Below are 21852 nucleotides of genomic sequence, written 5' to 3' on the forward strand. Positions count from 1 at the left end.
AGTGCTTCAAATTCTTTTAAATGACCTACAGTACCTTTTTAACTGAGCACAAGGTTCCAAAAGAGACAAACGTTTTAGGGAATCAGTGTTTGATGCATCAGTTTTTTTTATTGGTTAGGATTTATCTTAAATATGGAGGTTAACTAAAAACAAAAAAATATGAGATGAAAACAGACAGAAAACATGTACTGTATTTAAAGGAGCCATAGAAGCAAGAAAGATAAACAAAGGTACATTAATTTAGAAGACCAAAAAAGAGAGAAGGTGATTTTATTTTGGTCTGTTAGCCTTACTAATGGGAAATGGTGTTTCACTTTCATTTTGGCCAGACAGAAGTGACAGACTCTTAAATGAACCTGTGCTACAGGTACACAGAGCACCCAAGCCAGAGAAGTTGCGAAAATGAAAGCACAGAAATGTTAACTTAGATCACTCTGCTAGAATTGTTGGTTTAAAGATGTCACTGTTAGCCTGCCTACCATCCATCTCTCACCACAGCATTGTGAACACGCCATTACAAAACACTACTCATACCAATTTATATTTTGTGTCTAAGGATGTGCTTAGTGTGGGATGTGTTCATTTTCCAGGGATTAGTACAATCTTCTTGGTACTATGAAGAGCTACATATTGTTGAACTAGATTTTCCTAAACATCTAAGTAACTGAATATATCCTTTTGTTGTGTAGTATTTGAAAACTATCGAGAGGAAGTACTATATGTAACAGTTGTCATAGACTAAGCAAGAAGGACACTATTAGCTCTATTAAGGTGCAACCCAACTGCTACTTTATTTTCTGCTTGTTCTTTCAGTGTGTATAAGTAAAAATACAGTAGTAATAGTAATAAAGAAGAAATAATACCATGTGCCTCTGGTATTACTCATGGTGTAATGTGATGCTGAAAGAGCACACTCGGGATCTGAGTCTCCTTTAAGTAAGGGTATTTATCTGAATGTGTTTGATTTGAAGTTTGTATTGTTAGTATTTGTATTTTAACTCCCAAGGCAACATTTCTCAAGCCCTGCCAGGAAACATGTATCTCTGTAATATTCACAGTGGTTCCCGTGTGTCACATTCTCTAAAACAGGTATGCACCTTAAAACCTTCAAGACACTGATAAATGCTTATCCGGAGGGAAGATTTATATAGTGTGCTGAGTGATGTGAATGTTGCACTTTTAGGATTTAAATAAAAAATGCTTTAAAATAGCACAGTAGCTATAATTCATATGGGCTTTTTACACTTTGTTATGATTTGTCCAGTCATGAAGGAGATGCTATCACCTCAAAATAATAACATAAAACTACCAGGTATCCTAAATGGAGTGGGGAAAAAGTGCATTGTGGTTCTCAGTACAGTAGCTCTAGCTTGAAGTTCTTTACCAAATGCTCAAATACTTCACGATGCCAATGTAAAGACGACTTAAAGAATAGGAGGGAAAACTACAAAACTATAAATCAGTTTGGGGAAATCGAAACTCTTCAGATGCATTTTGGAAAGGGAGGAGTGTGGAATATGAGCAGAGCTGCTCTCATGTTTTCAGGAGTGTCTCTGCGCTGGTTCTCCCAGTTCTGCCATTTCATGTCGAACGTGGGGCAAGATAAGATGGAGCAGCTTCCAAGTTCTTTTGAGCTTGATATGTTGAAACTTGCCCCCATAAGTACTGTATTTAATCAGAACTGGAACAGTTTTGGCATTTACAGTATGCATTTGTTCAAACGAAATGTGATTTTGTTAGGGATTAGTTCACATCCCTAATTTACTTTCTAAGGGGCCTGGGAATAATTAATATTCAGAATAAGAAACAAGGCCCAGAGTGCAGTATTCTGAGTGACACACTACCCCATCAAAGGGCTTATTGTTGTAATATGCTGTTTTTGTCCTTTTGTTTTTCAAATCCCCATTTTAACACATCCAGGATTATAATACATTCCATCTTGATTTCTGATCTCTTCGGGGCATCTCCAACAGACAGCTATAATTTAGCCGTCCCTGCGTGTCAGCCTTTGTCTATAAATAAGATAGGTGCTGCTGGAGACTCCCAGGAGCCGCCAGCAAACAAGTTATAATTTGTAAATATTACCTTGCAGTATTTCTAAAAGCCCCAGCAACAGCAGGCTAGACAATTATCGGAGACTTTCCTTTAATTATTCATTCTAAGGGCTGATCACTAACGCGCAGTAATGATAAATTTGCTGTGCATGTTTAGCGATCTGTACTGGAGAGAAAAATGTTACTTGAATGTGAAATCACTGAAAAGATGTTTTATTTTGATTTTTGCATGTTTTACACTAGAATGTGGTACTATCAGAAAGTTTAATCACACATTGAACTCTGCTTTACTTATATATCATGGCTTCTGAGTATTATTACTAAATTGTATTTTGAACTTGAAAACATGTTGTAACTTTTGTTCCAACATTTGTGTTTGAACACTTAGAAATTAGTCTTCTTAGCATTTGAATTATATATTGACATACTGAATGACTTGTTAATTTGGATGTATTACAGTATTTAATTGTGTGGTTCTATCTATCATTAATATATGCAATGCATGGAAATGTTTTTTACTGTTAATTTACATATGTTATGGTAATCCTTCATAAAAATGTGATAAATGAGTTAAATATTGGAATTAATCGATTTCTTACTGTTCAGTAGTATAACAGGCAATCCTTGCTTCTATGGTACAGTACTTTAAAGAAATAATATTTACATCAGAGACTATTCCTTACTGCATATTTGTAAGCCATTGATGTATACAGTATATGCATTAATAAAGAAATTGCAGGAAAAGGTGAGTTACTCCTTGGACTGTATGACAATGAGAGATATTTCCGTTACAGGAACAATTTATCTGGGATTTAGTTAAACAGCATCTAAAATTAGGAGTAGCATAGCCATCTGTCCGAGGTAAGAAGTGCTACAGTATGTTTTTGAATGGCAGTCCATATCAAACAGTCAGCCATACCAAGTACCAAAATTAATCTGTCATTTTTAGTTTTATGTTGTAACAAATCCACCAAAAGGAAGTATACCAGAAAACGCTTTTGAAATTCTTTCTAAAACCTTTTTATCAATAGTGTTCTCTATAATGTGTAGTAAATTAAACCACAGGCATAGATCATTTAATCTAGATGTGTTATAGATATTTTTCAAATACAGTACTGTACATCTATAATATACTGTAGGCACTGTGCTGATGGGTAGCTTCTATTGTCAGAACAAACAAACCAGAGTGGAAAATATTTTAATAGCTTCATTCCAGTGTTGCAAACAAAATGCTTTTTTTCCTTTAAATACTTGTCATCAGTGCTCTTAAAATTTTAAATGGGTGATTTGTCTGATTTCAGTTGTTTTCGGTGACTAACAGTGGAAAATTTCCATGATGTTTTGTTTGTATTCACTGGCTGTGTGCACTATCAATTAAGCTTGGCCCTAAAATGCTCTATACCCAAAATGAAAAGAAACCCAACATATTTATTAGGTTTTCTTTGGTTCATTTGGTTCTTCAGAAATGTTTTTATAGTTTTATAATGGAAAGTTCACATACTGTAATGCTTTATTGCCATTAGACCTTGTATAACTGAATCATTTTGGAACACCCTTCCCATTGTATCTCTGGGGTTTTAAACATAATATGTGCTTTTTTAGGTTCCAAGGAGTGAAAACCTATAGTAATAGATAAGATAAGGTTTTTCTTTCTTTTTTATTTTTTCTTGTTTCTTAGAAGTGTTTTTTTCCCTACTTTTGAATCAGCGATCCAAGGCTGGGTAGCTAAGCACATTAATACCATAAGGGTACAATGGGACAGCTGCACCATTTCATGTGGGGAAAAAAAACTGAGTGCCACCCAATCAAGATGGTGACCTTACCTGTGTATTCAAGAGCCCTTTTGATATAGTTTCTTGGGAACCCATCAGCCATATCACCCTGCAACTGAAAACTGGCACTGAACCCATGGAAAACTCAGCAGGTGTGAGCCTGGCCAGTACCTGGAAAAGCTAAGGTTGCTGCTGGAAGACATCTTAGAGGGGTTAGATGGGGCGTTCACCCTGCGGTCTGTGTGAGTCCTAATGCCACAGTGTTGCTCATAAAACCCATAAACCCATTAAACAAATTTTCCCTGGGGATAATAAAACATTCTTCATCTTCTACATTCTTCAAACTTTCTGTAGGTTTGTTAACTGACATGCTCCTCGGTAGACATACCTTGCAAAAGTGTTCAGACCCTTGTTGCACATTTCGTGAAATAACTTACGTTTTGTTAAACTGAATGTTTTATTTAAAACCCCAATACTCAAACATGTGAGAATAGCGTAAGTTACCATAAATGTCAGCAAAACCTAAAGAGAAAAAAAACCTGAAATTCATTGATTGCTTTTTAAATCGCTCAATGTTTGGTGCAGTTTTCAGCAGCAAGTCTTTTTGGGTAAGTCTCTACCACAATTTCCAACTGATTTAATGTAATTGGTGTCCATTCTTCTAGGTAAATTTGCTCAGGCTCTCTCAGATTGCTTGGGGGCTTGCTTATGGACAGCAGTTGTGCAGAATGTTGATTTAAGTCTGATTTAAGTCTGTACCTACTGTACAGCCCTTCAAGCAGTCCAGCTCTTTAGGTGCAGAGGTAGTGTTTAGGTATTGTGCCCACTTAGAACTCATAGTGATAGCTCATTTTAAGATCTTGGAGAATCTCTTGAAATGAGAATCAATAGTCCTTTGCCTCTTTATTTAATTATAATAAAATTATATAATAAATACTTGCTATTTCTCTATAGAGTTTGGAATCCTGAACTTTAGATCGGTTATGTTTAGAATCATGAAGTCAAATAAAACTTTGAAGGCTTGGCCTGATAATGTGTTCTCTTGTTATATTGTCCCTGCAGTTTCTTAAACAGTGTGAATGAGTAATCATACACTCATCATCACCATCTCTTGAATTTAGTGATGTTGTGCCGATATCATAAGAATGCTCCATTCCACATCACCTCCTTGCTAATTCTTGTTCTGGCCTTTAAACATTAAATGCTGTAGACTGTTATTCTTTGGTAACTTTATTGTTTACATCTTTGAAGTCATTCCAGTTTTACATATCAGAATTATTTTATTTTATTGATACTTTTAATATATCCTGAATTGACCAACACGCCACCAGAGACCCTCATTAAAATACATCTCCAGTACTCTCTTCAGACAGTTACTCGATGCATTAGCCTCTTTACTTTTCTTGTCTTGTTTCTCATTTGGCCTCCACACATCTTACCAATTCCAAACAACAGCACAGTGTCCAATAAACACAAACCGTACATTCTCACACCACAATTTTAACCTCTGTACTTCTGTTTTTGTGCCATGTGTTGAGTTTCTTGAAGGGAGTTTATACCTGGTGTTGTGTTATATTTTTGTCCTTTTGTAGTTGTACTTGAGATAATACTGCATAGTGAGGCAGATTCTTAACAGAACTACAGATAACTGAGAAAACTACGACATCTGCTGCTCCACCTTTCCTTGCCCTTATATCTGTTGTCATCAAAATATACACAGGAGCAGACACTCTCCAGAAGTAAGAGTCTATGATAAAAGACACTCTCTCCAGATGGTTACCAGCTTCAGTCTAGCTGTCACAGGGTGTGGCAGAAGAAGACACTTTTAGACAATTTCTGCTTGTGTGGCCATGTGAACTGACCCTGCCTTCTTGTGGTGATTACACCATTTATATCTGTCTGGGGATCCATGACTAACAGCTGACTTCATCAAGCCTGTTTCTCTGCAAACAAAATTACCTTTTGAAGTTTTCCTTTTCTTATCTGTATAGCCCACACATGCCAGCTTTGAGAGGAACCTTCTACATTCGTTTTGTCAGTGGCACTCTCATCACTGCAAGGAGAGTGGCCTTTCAGCTGGGAGTCAATTCCTAGCACACCTTTTTCAGAGGTGCTGACTCCTGTAGCCTCTGCTCAAACCGACGGTGGCAGAGGTCAGGCTGGTAGTGGTACATTGTGCGTGTACTGGAGTGGCTGCACAGCTTGGATCACCTGTGCGACTTTTGTTTTTGGACTAACAATCATGGTCTCATACTCTGCCTCACAGTTATTGAGTTTCTGAGTCCTTGCTCCAGCTGTTTCCGAACAAGCTGATGTACTGTAATCACGCTCATAGCCAAGGAACTCTGCTCACATAACCCCGGGAGCACAGAGGCTCTGACAGCAGCGTGGTCTTAAATAATACCTCTGAGTGCGTCACGAGTGCCGTTCGGTCACATTGGCATCGCTGTTCACCCCAGGGCCATGACATTATGGCCGTCTATGCTCCTGTTCCAGATGTTCAGGTTCCATCTCTACTTCAGAGATCTTTTCAACAGGGAGCACTACAGGAATATGCTTTCTTTCAGCTCGATCGTTATAGGACAAGGCTAGTTTTTTTTTTCTAACAAAAGCTTAAGATGTGTTTGTCCAGTTTTTAATGCTTTATTTAACCAGATAAGCCCATTGAGAACACTATCTGGGGTTCAGATTGTTAGCCACGCTTCCACACACAATGATATTTTGCTTGTTAATAAGGTCCCAGATGTGCCTATATTTAAAAATCTTGCACCCGCTGGTCAGGGTGGGTGTTGGGTGATGGTATAGGTCTGGTTCCTGTGCAGAATATTGTACACTTTGAATCCATAGTTTTTAGTTTAGTTTTTCATTCTCTGCTGGTAATTCTAGTTTAATGAACTAATACTTATATTAGTATACTATTATTATATTAGCCTACTAATACTTTTTCTGAACTATTATTATTATTTCTGAACTATTAACACTGCTGTGTCCAGTTCAATATTTGACTTCTCGGTAATGTCAACATACGTGTGATTTATTGCTGACCGCTCAGCTGCTGCCAATTTCTTTACTACTTTGGATTGTTCTTGGTTTTACTCCACACACTGTATGAACAGTCCGACACAGACATGGCTATACATTAGACCTGGTTGATTCCTGCGGTCGAAATGTGGACATTTCCAACCTACAAGCATTTAAACTGGACATTCCTGACCGTAGGTTTTTCATATTAAAAATAACTTTTAATAACATATAAATATTAAAAAAGAGTATGATGGCGCAGCGGTTACCCTTGAGCCCTGGGCTCAGTTCCTGGTTTGCTGTACTGTATGTGTTCCCCGTGATCGTGTGGGTTTCCTCCAGGTGCACCAGTTTCCTCCCACAGTCCGAAGACATGCTGGGAGGTTAATTGGCTTCTGTAAAATGGTGTGTGAGGGTGTGCACGTCTGTGTGCACGGACTGGTGTCCTGTCCAGGGTGTATCCTGCCTTGTGCCTGTTGCTTGCCGGACGACAGGCTCCAGCTCCCCTGTGACGCTGCACTGGATTATACGTGTTAGAAAATGGATGAATGGAAAAGACCATCCCCCTATGTAGACTAGACCTGGCGAATCTACTGTAAGTAGAACTTCTGAACCTCTCTCTGCTCCAAGAGCTCCATTTTGTTTAGCTGGGTCTGTTTTGCTTTAAGGTTCTGTTCAAATTATCAAGGTTTTTTTTTCTCGTTTATTTTGCTTGGTGTGCCCCATGGTACATAAACAAGCTGCATTCCATTCGAGCAGCAGGACAACCTGTGCTTTTGGATTTGATTCCTCTGCCCCTGCTCAATCCTAGTCTCTTAAGCCAAACACCATGTTGTTTTCTGAGCTATTTATGCTGCTGTGTCCAACCTCTGCAAGTGAATACAGTCTAGATATTATTTAGATTTATTATACAACTTATTACATTTTTAATACTTTCACTGTGATAGTTTTACATAGCTTTCACTTCACTGTTATTGATCTTTCCGATAGTTCTTATTTTTTCATTACTTAGGTATCTGAAAAGCTTCTGTGTCTACATAAGGATCATGTGGGATGATGCTTGTGAACAGATATCAACTTATCTATGGAGCGTACTGTAGATCACAGAATCATGCTGTATGTTTTTAATATGCTGTACATGGATAAACATATGAAGAGCTATAGTGAGGGATGCAGATTTTTACACGGTTCTCCGCACATACTGTACCCTTCAAATGAGGATGATCACCTTGATATTGATTCAGACATTTTTACAAATGTATATCCATATGATTTTGTTTTATGGACGTCTGTGTTTAAAAAGCTCCGTGTTTAAAAACCTAATTACAGAACAAAGCTAACTGTCGGAAAATATACCCCAAAAGCACAGTATCAGTCTTTTTGTTAGGTGGCTAAAAGCAGCAAACTAGTCAAACGTTACACTAAAGGTCACAGTAGTAAACAGAAAAGAGATTTGTATTTTTCTTTACTGTATTACATTTGGAGGTAGAAAACCTGTGAAATGTTCATCCTGTAAAGAAAGAAGTATTTTAATACAGTATATAACCGGCTATTATCACAAAATAATCTAGATTAATTCTCATTTTATGATGATTAGTTCAATATGTCATACACCTTCACTGACCTCTCACAAGAGAACACCTCCAAAAACTGCTGTTAACCCACAAAGAGAATAGTGGTTACATCCCGCTTGTATTCTGCAATCTGTACTGAAAGTAGAGACAATTCTTTAAAAATTCCAATAAGTGTCACTGAAGCACCACCTCACACTGGCAGGAGAAACCTTAGTTACTTAGGCACTTGATTATCTGTATTGCTTATGACAAGCTTCGTTGTGGTTCCCAATTAAAAGAGAGTTACATTACCAGCTTTAATTTGAAATTGAAAGTTTTTCTCACTTATCATTGAATGCGCTATTTTAGAGTTTGCTAAACAGATATTTTTTGAATTTCATCCTACACACATACTGGAGCCACACCTAAGGATGTAGTGTCACTCTGTTGTGCAGTAGATTGGAAGTGATGTGCTTCGTTGCTGATTTAATGTAAAGGAGCGTGAGATGGTGCCAGTGACACAGTGACACAGGATTTGCAATGCCACAGATCGGTCTCCTTGTCTGCATTGGTGCCTCTAAGAAAGCCGGCATTAAAGACTCTCTCTTGCAGGTCTTGACTGCATGACTAACATCTGACTGCAGGGATTCTGGAATGCACGCACAAAAGAAATCTAATACCTAGCCTGAAGGTATTCATAAATCAAGGTCTGCTAATATTCAAAAGCATATTTTCACTAAGCCTAACCTGTTTGTGCTTGAATTCCCTCAAAAGATTCTAATTTTGTGTGGTTGCTGGGCATTTATGTGTTTAGAGGTATGCATCTTATTTTAAGCAACCTGTTTTGAAAACAATGCAGATTAATCAATTTTTTATAACTAATAAATCGCTGAACCTAAATTTGGAAAGAGAAGGTTCTGTCTCACCTGTTAGAATTATTTTAACGAGTACTGGATACTGTATAGTATATTTACACTTCAAGAAAGCTTTTGATTTGGTCCCTCTTAAAAGCCTGCTACTTACGTTCAACTTCATAAGCATCTTTTTAGTCCAGAATAATGGAGATTGAGCCAAGATTCAGTATGTGGAGCGGTGGCTCTGTGGCTCAGGATCTGCACCTGTGGCTGGAGGGTTGCTGGTTCGTATCCTGCAGTCGGCAGAGGAATCCTACTCCGTTGGGCCCCTGAGCAAGGCCCTTCACCCCAACTGCTCCAGGGGCGCTGTACAATGGCTGACCCTGCACTCTGACCCCAAGTTTCTCTCCCTGTCTGTGTGTCTCATGGAGAGCAGGCTGGGGTATGCGAAAAGACAAATTCCTAATGCAAGAAATTGTATAAGGCCAATAAAGTGATCTTATCTTATGTAAGGTGCTCAGCAGTATAAATGGGGCATAGTCTAAAACTAAATGGAATTTGGTTAGTGCAGAGAATAGGAAACACTCATTTACAGAAAGAGTTATGGATGTCTGGAACAAGCTTCCCAGCCAGGTGGTAGGGATCCAAACTGTGAGCAGATATAACAAATGGCTGGACAAGATTTTAGTTTCACTGAGCTATTAAACTACCAAACGAGCAAGAGGGGAGAGAAGCTTTCTAAAATTCACCCAAAATAAAAAAAAACAGTTTCACAAAACTAATATTTCATCACTGTATTCCCTGGTTTTCCTGTATTTGAGGATAGATGTGTTTAAAATGTTAAAACAACACATTGTTTTTCTAGAAATTACATAACAAAATGTCAAAAGTTCAAGTCAACAAAAATGTCTTTACAGCCTATACAGTGCCCTACAGAATTGTTCATATTCTTGATGAATTATGAACATAAAACATCATGAACAGTAGCAGAATGGTCATGGTTTGGATAATGTTTCTTACTTTAAATATTTCTAAAATTGTAATACTGTAACCGGTAAACTGAAGTATTACACAGAGCATATTACACATTTGTCATAAATAATTTAAGTCCAGAAAACACAAATGTCACATTTATTCACTCTTCTAATTAAAATCAAGGAAAGTCAATAAGTTATGTTAAAGGATTTGTGCTCTCCTGGATATATTTTTCAAGGCATGTTAAGAAGTTATATCTCTTATGCATCAGCTAAAAATAATGTGTTTGCATTGAAATAACACAAGTCAGCAATCAAGTATTCAGTGTGTCTCAGATTTCACTTGCACTCTAAATAATTAAATCAAATTACTTTCACTCTTTGTCATCTCAGTGAGACCCCCCTCAGAGACACAGTGCACAGGCCACTTGCTGCTACCGGCCGTGAATCAGTTTTGAGTTTCAAACTATTAAGAAATCTTCCAGATTATTTATGCAAATGGTGTCTCCTACCCTCTCGCAGACTCCCACCCACACTAACGCATGATCACCCCCACTGCTCTTGACATTTCCACTACAAATACTGTCTTCCTGGAGCCTGCTTTTTTGATGGATGGACCTGGAGGTAGAAAGTGCATACTGTAGATCACCCAGTATGACTACTATATAAACTACTTTATAAACAGTATAACTGGTGCAGCCAAATATACTAAAATTAATGAGCTGTTGCAGTCACTTAAACTACTGTATTAGTGTTCTAGACAAGCTGGTCCAAAGAACATATACTTTATGAAAAGGTACAATGAGGTGGCTCTGTGGCTCAGGCTCTGTGCCTGTGGCTGGAAGGTTGCTGGTTCGTATCCCGTGGCCAGCAGAGGAATCCTATTCCGTTGGGCCCCTGAGCAAGGCCCTTAACCCCAACTGCTCCAGGGGTGCCGTATAAATGGCTGACCTGCGCTCTGACCCCAAGCTTCTCTCCCTGTCTGTGTGTCTCATAGAGAGCAAGTTGGTGTATGCGAAAAGACAAATTCCTAATGCAAGAAATTGTATATGGCCAATAACGTGATCTTATCTTATGCAAATAAAGTTGAACCTGATGGAACATTATACTGTACCATGACACACATTTAATGCACTGCATGTGTTTCTAAGATCCAGTAGGAGAAAATTACTGACCTTAGTATGAAACGATAACTATTTCACATCATTTGTAAGACTCTATGCTTTGAGAGTTCATCATTTCATTACATTACTTTTTTGTGCAAAGACTGTGGAGGTGCTGTGATATGTTGTGTGCATACATGCAGTAGTACATACTGTATACTGTACTGTATATATAAATACATAGAGTATATGCATACATGCTGTACATTTAACTGAAATGTGAATTAATTTCACACCACTCATTATAACACATAATTTGCTGTTTTATTGGATTTTTCTTAAGAATCAAGCAACATACTGTCACAAGAAAACAACAATACTCAGGTGTCTGCTATGACCTCACCCACAATGGTCTGTGTCCCTGTCTTGACACCGATGGATCTAGTGAGCCTCTGAACAAGCTGCTGTGTAATAGTCTGCCGCCACTCTGATGACATTAAGGTGATGTTCAGAACTTCTTCTCATACTGTAAATGTCCGATTGGTTTCAGAGCAGAAGATGATGATGATGGTACAGTTGTCCATTATTTCAGCTGCCATGGCCAAAGGCAGAGATCGCAGTTACTGTGAGAGAGGGCTGATTGTTCGGGCATGTTTGGCATGAGCTTCAGTGACAGTGACTGTTCAACTTGGGTGAGGTGATGTCGGCATGGAAGTCTGAGGGAAAGACTACGTCAGCTAGGGGCAACTGTGGACAAAAGAGCATACTCCTTTAATGTGATGTCAGTGCATTGGTTCGAATAAACGGCAAACGAGCAAACCTGAGTCACAGGGCACGAATGGTCACTGAATGGTTTGATGAGCATGAAATCTATGATAATCATATGCCGTGGTCATCCCAGTGACCAGATCTCAACCCAATTAAACACTTCTGGGAAATGTTTTCCACCGCCATCAACAAAGCACCACATGATGGAATTTCTTGTGGAAGATCGGTGTCCATTCCAGCTGTTCGTTTGGCTCATGGTGGCCCAACGCTCTATTAAGATCTGTATCTTATCTGTGTATCTGTAGAACACTGCCAAAGCACAGTAACGTTATTCAGGGACTATCGAGGATGTTCCTGTGGTTAATAAGATACCACAGCAGCTCTTGAACTGTTGGCTGGGCGGTTCAGAATAGGTTCTAGAGATGCAGTTCTGGTTGGATGCGGGTGCCCTCTGCCTTTCCAGATCCCAGCTAACATACAGTAAAACATTGTAACATCTTTTTCATATGTTGCTGGAAGCTTGTGTTTAGCTTATGTCAGTGAAATGTCGTGTTTCGGAAGGTTTTGTTCCTGGAAGACTGCAATTTGTTTGAATGTCAGACATCAGATAATGGTGTAACCTCTTTACAAAAACAGAAGATGTTTAGAGTTTGTTGTGTACATTACATCATTGCTTGGGGGGGATGTCTTACACATAATATTAAGGTTTTAGAATGTTACAGAATCCCAAGCTGACAAGAGCATATTGCAGCAACATTATGTTTGTGTTGCTGTATATTTTGGTTGTGACAACATTATAAAGTATGTTTTAACAAATTTGCATTCTCACAATGGCCTTCTACCAAGTAGCAACTTTTTGTGATGTTTCCACTTCCTGGTTTAGTGGAATGCAGCCCATTTCTTGGTTTTTGTGACATGTCATTATATGAGTAATGTCTTATATAAACAAGGCCATTTCAAACCAACAGCAATCAATCTAGTCAAACAAAGCATTATTGTGTTTCCCTTCTTCCCATGTTAGCATAAAACCATAGTTTATTTTTTTGTTTAACAACAAGTCCATTTGTTATTCCTCAAACTGCAATTCATCTGTGTGCTGCTTGTGTGTCTTTAAACAGCGTTGAAGTCATCCCAAGAAAAACAATAACACAGCAAAACAATAAAAAAAACACCACACATTGTATTAGTCATGTGCACCAGATTCTAAGTGCTTCCACTGGCTTTTTAATATTAACCGTGCAGCGCTGTTTTCATTGTGCACAGGGACATTAACCGTGCTCATTGTGCTGAACGTTCTGTTTGTGAAAGCACATTCAAAGGCTGGCACATTACAAACGACATTTCATCGGAGCTATGCATGCTGGGCAGCCATTGAAAAAGAGCCAGAAACAGTCCTGAACTCTGTAGCTGAAACTTGTTTTTAGGATTTTGGAATTTCTTTGAACAAAACATTTTGGCTTTACTTAAAACTCCTTTTTTTTTTTTTTTTTGCTCCTAACAGTTTTTGGTATTTGTGAGGTGGAACTTTGCTGTGAATTCACCATCCTACCCCATTTTGTATTCATATACAGTACCTGGCTTAACCTTTCCCGTTAAACCTTTCGTGGCTCTTACACAACCTCCCTGCCTGTTGCATCTTCCTTTCAAAGGACTTCACAGGCTTCTGGATACTGCGCCCAATCAGGGAATTAAAGCACATGGATGCACCTTGGACCACTCAGGAAAAGAAATCTCCTTTCCCTGGAAACATTAGCAGAGAACGATCCTGTTTCACTTTGTAGACATTTATGTAGAAAAGATTCTATCTTGTGTTCAACAGATATCTCCGCCTTTCGTTTCTAACATTTTAACGGGACATTTTTTAATAGAGTGAGTGCTGTAAATCTGTTAAATCCTCTATTTCTCATAAGAAATACACGGAGCATTATAGGTTTGGAAAATAAAGGCACAAAGAATTCAGAAAGTTGATTGACTGTATCATGGTGTCTGTCTTGTACTTAACATGTGACATCTGGAATATCTTTTTTGCCAGCTTCCATTCATTTTTATAGGCTTTAGAGATGAAAGGAACCTTGAACCAATAAAGTACAAACCATTTAGATATAGAGAGGATTCATTAAAATGGGTTGCTGAAGCACAAGTAAAACATCCTTTACCCTTATGTGTGTTTAAATGTGTTAACAAGTGTGGTAGGCTGCTCGTTAAATTTTACGAGACAAATGCCTCTGACTTCAAAGCAAATTGGCTAAACTTTCCAGTTGTTGTTCCCCTTTGAAATGTTGTGTAATATGCGTAATTAGCAGGAAGTGCATCCAAATATTTGTGTAAAATTTTGAGAAACTTAAGGGAGGTTAGCGATATTTTAAGGCAATGTTAATGACCTCTGTTTAGCTTTTGTAAAAATATTATACATTACGGCTCTTTTAATCGTAATTATTCATTAATGATATTAAGAATGAATGACCCATTGAATTAAGTACTCTTCCACTCTTTGCATTGCAAAGACAGCTCTTGAGTTAGTGTGTTGATGCTTTATATTTCTGGCTGAAACCATCTTATTAGTTTGCATCTAACTTTTATTAGAATTAGTTTATACATATTTCCCTTGACAAATGTGCATGATTTGGTATTTTTGCTCGTAAAAATATGTCTACACAAGTACTTTTTTGCTGTATTTTATAGGAAAGGTCTCAACGGACAGTTAACATGGGTGGAACAAAAAATCCTTTAACTTTTTCTCTCCCTCCCCCTACTCCCTCACAAAAACAATTGAAACAGAGCAGCTCTGTGAAAATGACGACATAAATAATGTGATCAGTCCCTTCTTGAAGACCCTACACAAGCATTAAATCTTATTTGGAATAAATCCAATGAGGAGGGTGGTTTATAAATGACTATGCAGGTACTAATAGTTGACTTCATCACTCTAAATGTATGTAGGGCAAAGGGCATATAACTTTAAAAACAAAGGACCCAATATTCCAAAGTTGACAAAGGCTTTACTAATGAATACAGATGTCAGAACAAAAAAGTAAAGTCAAAATTTGATAAATCATTAAATATAACTAAAAACAGCTCTAAAAGAAGGCATATAACTTACTTAAATGTAAACAGTTATAATTGTAAAGTAGAATATAAGTAAATACAGATGATCTTATTTGAAAAAGCTACATAATGTAAAATCTTTAATAAGCTTTTCACCAGATTTTCAAAATTAAGACAAATACCTTGGTGTACTTAGATATGTTTTATACACTATTGCAAAACCAACATTTTTTTAACTTTAACTTTTGCATAGAAGGATGGTTGCCCTGAAATATCATTTATAGAGATTTTAATTCAAATAATGAGCATTCGGTAAATGAATCCGTGTTCTGTGTATTGGTATTTTGAACATATTCAAAGCTGCGTTACTCCAGCAAGCGAGTGTCTTCTCCCTGTTTATTTTTTAAATACAGTATGTTATCTCCTCTGCGCAGCACCCACACACAGTGACACACAGTATAACTTCTCCAAAGCGTTTTTCATGTTGCGAACCCTGTGTCTCGGCCCTGATTAGAGGAGAGGTACAGTCCAGTCCTAAAATGACACTGCAAGCGCCCCTGCACCCTGAGTTACTATTGCACGACAGCCTGAGGGATACCCAGCCCTGGGGACAGCACTTGTCCAGCTGCTCGGAGACTGGCCGTGCGTGTGCTGGGTCTTGACGTTCTCTTCCGCCTGGGAGAGCGGAAGTTCACCAGCAGTCCAGCTCTCACAGCTCCGCCGGCTGTTCCTTCCTTTCCACGTCCTGCTCCTCGCTGACTCGCTTGCCCGTTTCGTTTTCACCTCCTTTCTCCTTGCACCCCGTCTTCACCCTCGTTCTCTGACTCATCCCTCGTCAAGGAAGAGGGGTGGGTGGGTGTGTGTTGGGGGGGGTGTTGTAGAGAGCCCCATTCTTGCAGGCTTCTCTTCTCGATCACCTGAGCCAGGTGAGTTACCCTAATACTGCTTGCTATTCTAATCACTCTTCTTATCTTAATTAGAATCTGACTGAACTATAGAAATGAAGGAGCAATGCACGGAATATGGACATATATCTGAAGTCTGATTTTTTTTCTGTCAAAATAATACCTTATGAAACCCTTTGTAAATTTAGTTAAACGTAAAAGTTAATTTTGGCACAGTGCTTTAAAGACCCAGTGAGAGAACTACATGATATATACAGTAATGCCGTTTGATTCCACTATACAGTGTAGTTTATTTCTTGTATCAACTGAGCTGTAGGCATTTCTTGCCATAATGACCATGAGGTAACGCAAACTCTCATCTTGATTGCAGGTATTGACTTCGGGATTCTATGTAGAATGTTTTGATGTCCATGCTTGCCTTTTTTAACACATTTCTTGTCAAAGCTAATTTAAATTGTATGCAATATATTTTTTTATCTGGCTTCACATTGTGAGTTAATGACAGGAGTTATATAAAGCAAAGTTGACACCATTTTGATTTTAAGATTTACACATTCATCTGTCCAAATGTCTCTACAGGCTTCTGCTCATTATTTAACACCTTTCTGAAAAAACATTTTCATTCAGTCTAAATTGAAAAATGTGGATGTGATATTTGATTCAGGCTTGACATTCGACCTACATGTGCAGGTTATTGTCAAAACATCTTTTTTTCACCTCAGAAGCATCACTAGACTACGTCCTATGTTATCACTAACTGTGACTGAAAAGCTGATCAACACATTTGTCTTCTCCCAAATTGACTACTGTAGTGTTCTACTCGCTGGGGTTTCTAAATCAACTTTGAACAAACTCCAGTATGTCCAAAATTTGGCAGCCAGAATCCTGACCAGGTCTAGTCCAAGTGATCACATTACTCCTATCCTGGAGTCCTTGCACTGACTTCCTGTCAAGTTTCGTGTCGACAAAATCCTCTTGCTCACCTACAAGTCTCTGCATGGTACCTCAGTACCTGTCTGAGCTACTATCATCCTGCTCCCCACCTCGCAACCTTCGCTCTTCTAATTCTGGTCTCCTAACTGTCCCCCAAGCCCGTCTACACTCTATGGGTGACAGGGCCTTCTTTTATACCCGTGGGCTCTGGAACTCTCTGCCCAAAGATATCGGAGAGTCACCTTCTCTACACTCCTTCAAATCCAGACTCACACCCTTCTATAGAAGAGCCTTTACTTAACTGGCTCTGTTCTTTACCCCTCTGCTCCTACTGTATTCAGTACCTCCATCTACTGTCTCCTCTTATTGTTGTTGTCATTCTGTAAAGCGCTTTGAGAAGCCACCTTTAAAGGCGCTGTATAAAATAGTTTATTATTATAATATTTTAATGAGCATTGTTCATTTTTTAAAAATAAAGGTGAAGATGCATCTTCATAAAGGATTAAATACTTTCATACGGAAGCCAGTATTTAATACTCCTTTAAACTCTTTCAGAGCTTTAAATGCAAATGCAAGTGCAACTTTTAAAACAATTATTTTGAATTTAAACCAGATCAAATGGTGTGGAGTATTATCTGTCAAGGGGATCATAAAAAACAGGAGACTGATAGAAGATGTATGCTGTGCTGCTTTGCTCTGCCACTGCTGGAATTCAGTCAGAGCCACTGAGTTCAGAGCAGAATCAGCGCCACTCTGAGACAGTGGCAAACTCCAGTGTGCTGTGAGACTGAACAGCCTGCTGTGGGAGAACTCCACGCTGTCCAGATTTCTAGGGGGTGTCGTCACCTTTCTTAATAGGCTCAGTGCCATTTAGCCCTGTTAAACAATCCTGACTCTTTTCTAATGCAATTCTTAAAAATAAAATGTTGTTGTTTGGGAACAAATCTTCATTGGATAATTACATTTCATCCAAGCTCAATTAGTTTTTTTTCCCCCCACGTTTGCATGTGATTTATATGTCTTTTTTGTTTTAATGAAAATATTTATTCCCTTAAATGAAGGCCAAGCTAGCTTTTATTATGTTGATCTGAGTCCGGGTTTCTCACAGATGCATATAAAATTGCACATGTACAGTAGGACACAATTTATGTACAGAATGTGCTTTTCTGTGGAAACAGTCTTGGCTCCCTTGGCTTTATCGTAAAGGGTGCAGCAACCAATATGTATTTGCAGATATGGTTAGCTGAGCATTTTTGTCATCTTGTCATAAATAAATGTTATCTTGGTTCAGCTCCAGGATAAGTTGAGACCATGTAGAACCTGCTGTGCCTGGAATATTCTTATTTTTTATAGATCCCCATTCCGTTGATTTAGTATAGTGATTCTAGGTTTGAGAGCATGGTTTTTATGAGCTTAGTATGAGAAGGCAAGGTCTCATGGTCAATCTGCTTACAGTTTATTACAATTGAGTCTCTTTGTACACGTTAACTGTTCTGAAGTTCCTGTAGTCTTCTTTGCTCAAATCAAGAAAGATTCTCTGCTGTCAGTATCAGATACAGCCTGTCATTATAGGATTAATGACAGGCTGTATTCAATTAAGAGTTCACTACACCCAGGAATGCACAGTATCTGCTCTTATATTGTTCTTGTACTGTGTTTATACAGTGTTAACATAATATCCATTAATTTAATTTCTACTCTTTAAATTTCTCATCCTAACTTTTTGGTTTGCCTTTTTATTGCCAAGATTGCTGGTTCCCAAGCAAGGTCCAGGGGGACTGCTGTGTTTGCTGATTTCCATTCCCACTGAGCTCTTAAATCACCTGGTTGCTTAGATGTTTGTGCACTCGTCCCATACTCTGCTTGGAGGGTATTGTATCCAACTACAGCAGCAGGCAGAACTTAAGGGAGTCTTCAAGAGTTCACTTAATTCTGACTCAACAGCTCTTAATAAGTAATCAATATATGATAAGTGAGAACAGCACTGTACAGTACACTGTTTTTTTCTTTTCATAGATAGCTCAATCAAGTTCTGTTTTACATCTTGTATCTATAATTTATTTTGTGCTACCTATTATATGTGTAACATTGCTGTATGCACTAATCTATGTTAAATTGAATTTGCTAAGCGCTTGCCCGATCTTCAATTTTTTCTGCATCTTACAGTATTTAAATTCCTTTGCAATTTGCATTTAACAGTGAAATTCCATTGACAGCTAATCATTCTGTTTTGGTACTATCTGCAAATTTGACTAGTTTACTAACTGTACCGGAATCTGTATTATTGATATGAATAAGGAATTACAGTGGTCCTGTGGTCATACAGATCCCTGTGATACTCCACTAATTACAACATCCAAATAAAAGCATTCAACCTGTATTGTGTATTGTTTTCTAATTAATTCAGCAGTTCTTAGTCCGAATGCATGAGTAACTGTACCTTGTCTGCCTACTAACTGCAATTTAATAATGAATCTTTGGATGGACAATAAAGTTATAAGTTATTATATCTTAGTCTTATTTTGAATCTTTCACAGCCGGTCAGCTGGTACAGTAGCACATGCGCCCGAGTACATCAGAAGGCATTTCTTGCAAAAAAAATCTGTAAAGGCTTGTTTTTCTGGGGAGGAGAAATAAAGCCTTCCAGCTCGACAGCCATGGTGACACAAACACACCAGCGGTTTAGTAGCTACATGCAATAAGTGCATACTGCACAGATACAGTATGCGAAGTGGATGTACCTGTATTTAGTACATGTTTTTCCCCTTTCCCGTTCCTGATGCCTATCTTTCTTCTCCTTTGCAGTGTGAGGGGGGCAGACGCAGGCAATGGAGTCAGAGTGTTCATTCCAGACATCGGCATGTTTATCGCTGGCCTGTCGACCTGGCTTCTGTGTCGAAGCCTGGTTCAGAACAACCCCAAAGAGGACATGGCACAGTACAACGAGGATTTTGAAACTGAGGATCAGGTAATGTCACTATTGTCTAGGATAGATGTGTCCAAGTCTCTGCACTCATCGTTTTGCTGCCTCAGTCCGGTATTTCACCAGTGGCAGAAGAGTGTTTCAGAAGCATTGACGTGTTATTTATCTGTTATGTTTGTATGCGTAATTTGGAACACTGTGCTCTCTGGTGGGTCAGTAAAGTGTGTTTCTGTGCCATTGTAAAACTTTCCTTGTTGCTCCTATTGTGCAGTTTCTACTGTAACATGCAAGAACCTTCAGAGAATTTCAAAGCTTTGTACTCCTAGACAGGAGTTGTTCTTCCTTTGCTGGAAGAAATTATGAAAGAATGACATTGCCAGTCCAGCTAAGACAAAATAATTGTGAAAAAACAAGAATAATATTTGTTTTTATTTGAATGTCTTTTTTGTGTTTAAAATTAGGTCTTTAGGGAAAAGGGAAAGGAGGAACCACATTTTACACTTAGCATAACAATGTCCTGTCATTTAAAAAAAAATATGTTGTAGAAGCATCCATACTTCCAGGTGTATTCCAGTTCATGATACGCTACACTCCATTACTAGTAGGAGTATAATGAGTGGGGAACATTATGGTCTGGAATAAACCCAATTATTATTCACTTTGTACTATTTCCAGGATCCTGATACTCTCCTCTCAACCTTTTCCTGATCGTAATGGAGTAATGGATGTTACGACCTGGAATGTTCCCAATTAGATGTTATTCCTGTCTTGTTTGATAAGCACAGGCTTGCTGAGTGATCCCCCCCTCCTGTTCTCTTCCTTATGCTTCTTGAAAGTCTCAGTTGCTGATTACTGGTAATGCACTGGGTGACATCGGGTTAAGTCTACCAGGTCCTGTATAATGGATGGTCCAGGCTGTGATGATAAAAGGAGTTTGTAACGAAAGTCCAGGAGGGATGACAACAACCAAGTTCAATCAGACTTGGCTGTCAGTAATTAGCAATCATTCATGACTCATTTCCTCTTTTAAAACGCCATAAATACCTACGACATCCCCTTCTCTCCTTCACGTGCGTCTTTTTGTATCCCACCTGCACCCCATCTCCCCCTCTGCAGCTGCACCTGGGTCACCCCTCACCCCACAGGGGGCCCCAGCCTCCTCGTCCCCTGGCCAGGAGGTTAGCGTTCAGCCAAGCGGGTTCAGCCACATTTTCACTAAACACCCCATAATCCATTCAGGACACTTAATTCATGGGTGTTGTTATTTCTAGTGAAAATTATTTTAAAAGAAAGTAAGGTGAAGTGTCCGTAGTATCTCAGTGTTGAGAGCTCCACTGCTCAAAGCATGTTTTGACCCGCGGTTTAGTTTATGAAGCCTGCTGTTTTGACGTTAGTATTGTGCCGCTGATTTGAGGTTGTAGAAGCCCTCAGAAAAGCGGTGACAGTATGGGAGTTGTCCGTTTGGGTTTGAGGGCAAAACAATGAAGTTGCAGAAACCTCAGGGAAAAGGATGACTGCCTCCAGCCTAAAGCACAGTGGTGTCATGTGTTGCTGACAGCCTGTAATCTAAGACACATTTTCTCCTAAAAAAACATGCCTTGGTTCCATGTGTGTTCTTCTCAAACTTGTGGATGTTTTTTTTTTTTAAATGTGGGAGTGTGTAAACCACTTTCCTGGACTGTCTGCCCTAGCTGTCACGTATCGCAAACTGTACTATTGAAGAACACCTTTGGGTAACTTGAAATAGCTGTTTTAGAGCTCTTTTAAAGGTAGTAGTTCAGGTGGGTAGCTGCATCAGCATGCGTAGGCTGCAAAGGAACAAGTAATAGGTTTATTCCATGCTGAAAAAAAAAGAAGAAAGAGAACACAACGTTTCGGCTGTGGAGCCTTCTGAACCTGAAGAAGGCTCCACGGCCAAAACGTTGTGTTCTCTTTCTTCTTTTTTTC

General features: G+C 38.7%; 1 protein-coding gene across 4 annotated transcripts in view; it reads left to right on the forward strand.

Annotated features, from left to right (window-relative positions):
• Positions 1-21852, forward strand: part of piezo2b (piezo-type mechanosensitive ion channel component 2b) — a 199198-nt gene that overhangs the window by 85313 nt on the left and 92033 nt on the right. For all 4 annotated transcript variants that reach the window (XM_088642072.1, XM_088642069.1, XM_088642071.1 and 1 more), the window contains exon 5: positions 19788-19950. In XM_088642072.1, coding sequence (XP_088498198.1) covers positions 19788-19950 — 163 coding nt within the window. The remainder of the gene's footprint in view (positions 1-19787; positions 19951-21852) is intronic.

The sequence above is a fragment of the Lepisosteus platostomus genome, chromosome 8 (genome assembly GCF_059453375.1).
Source record: "Lepisosteus platostomus isolate fLepPlt1 chromosome 8, fLepPlt1.hap1, whole genome shotgun sequence".
Taxonomy (NCBI): domain Eukaryota; kingdom Metazoa; phylum Chordata; class Actinopteri; order Semionotiformes; family Lepisosteidae; genus Lepisosteus; species Lepisosteus platostomus.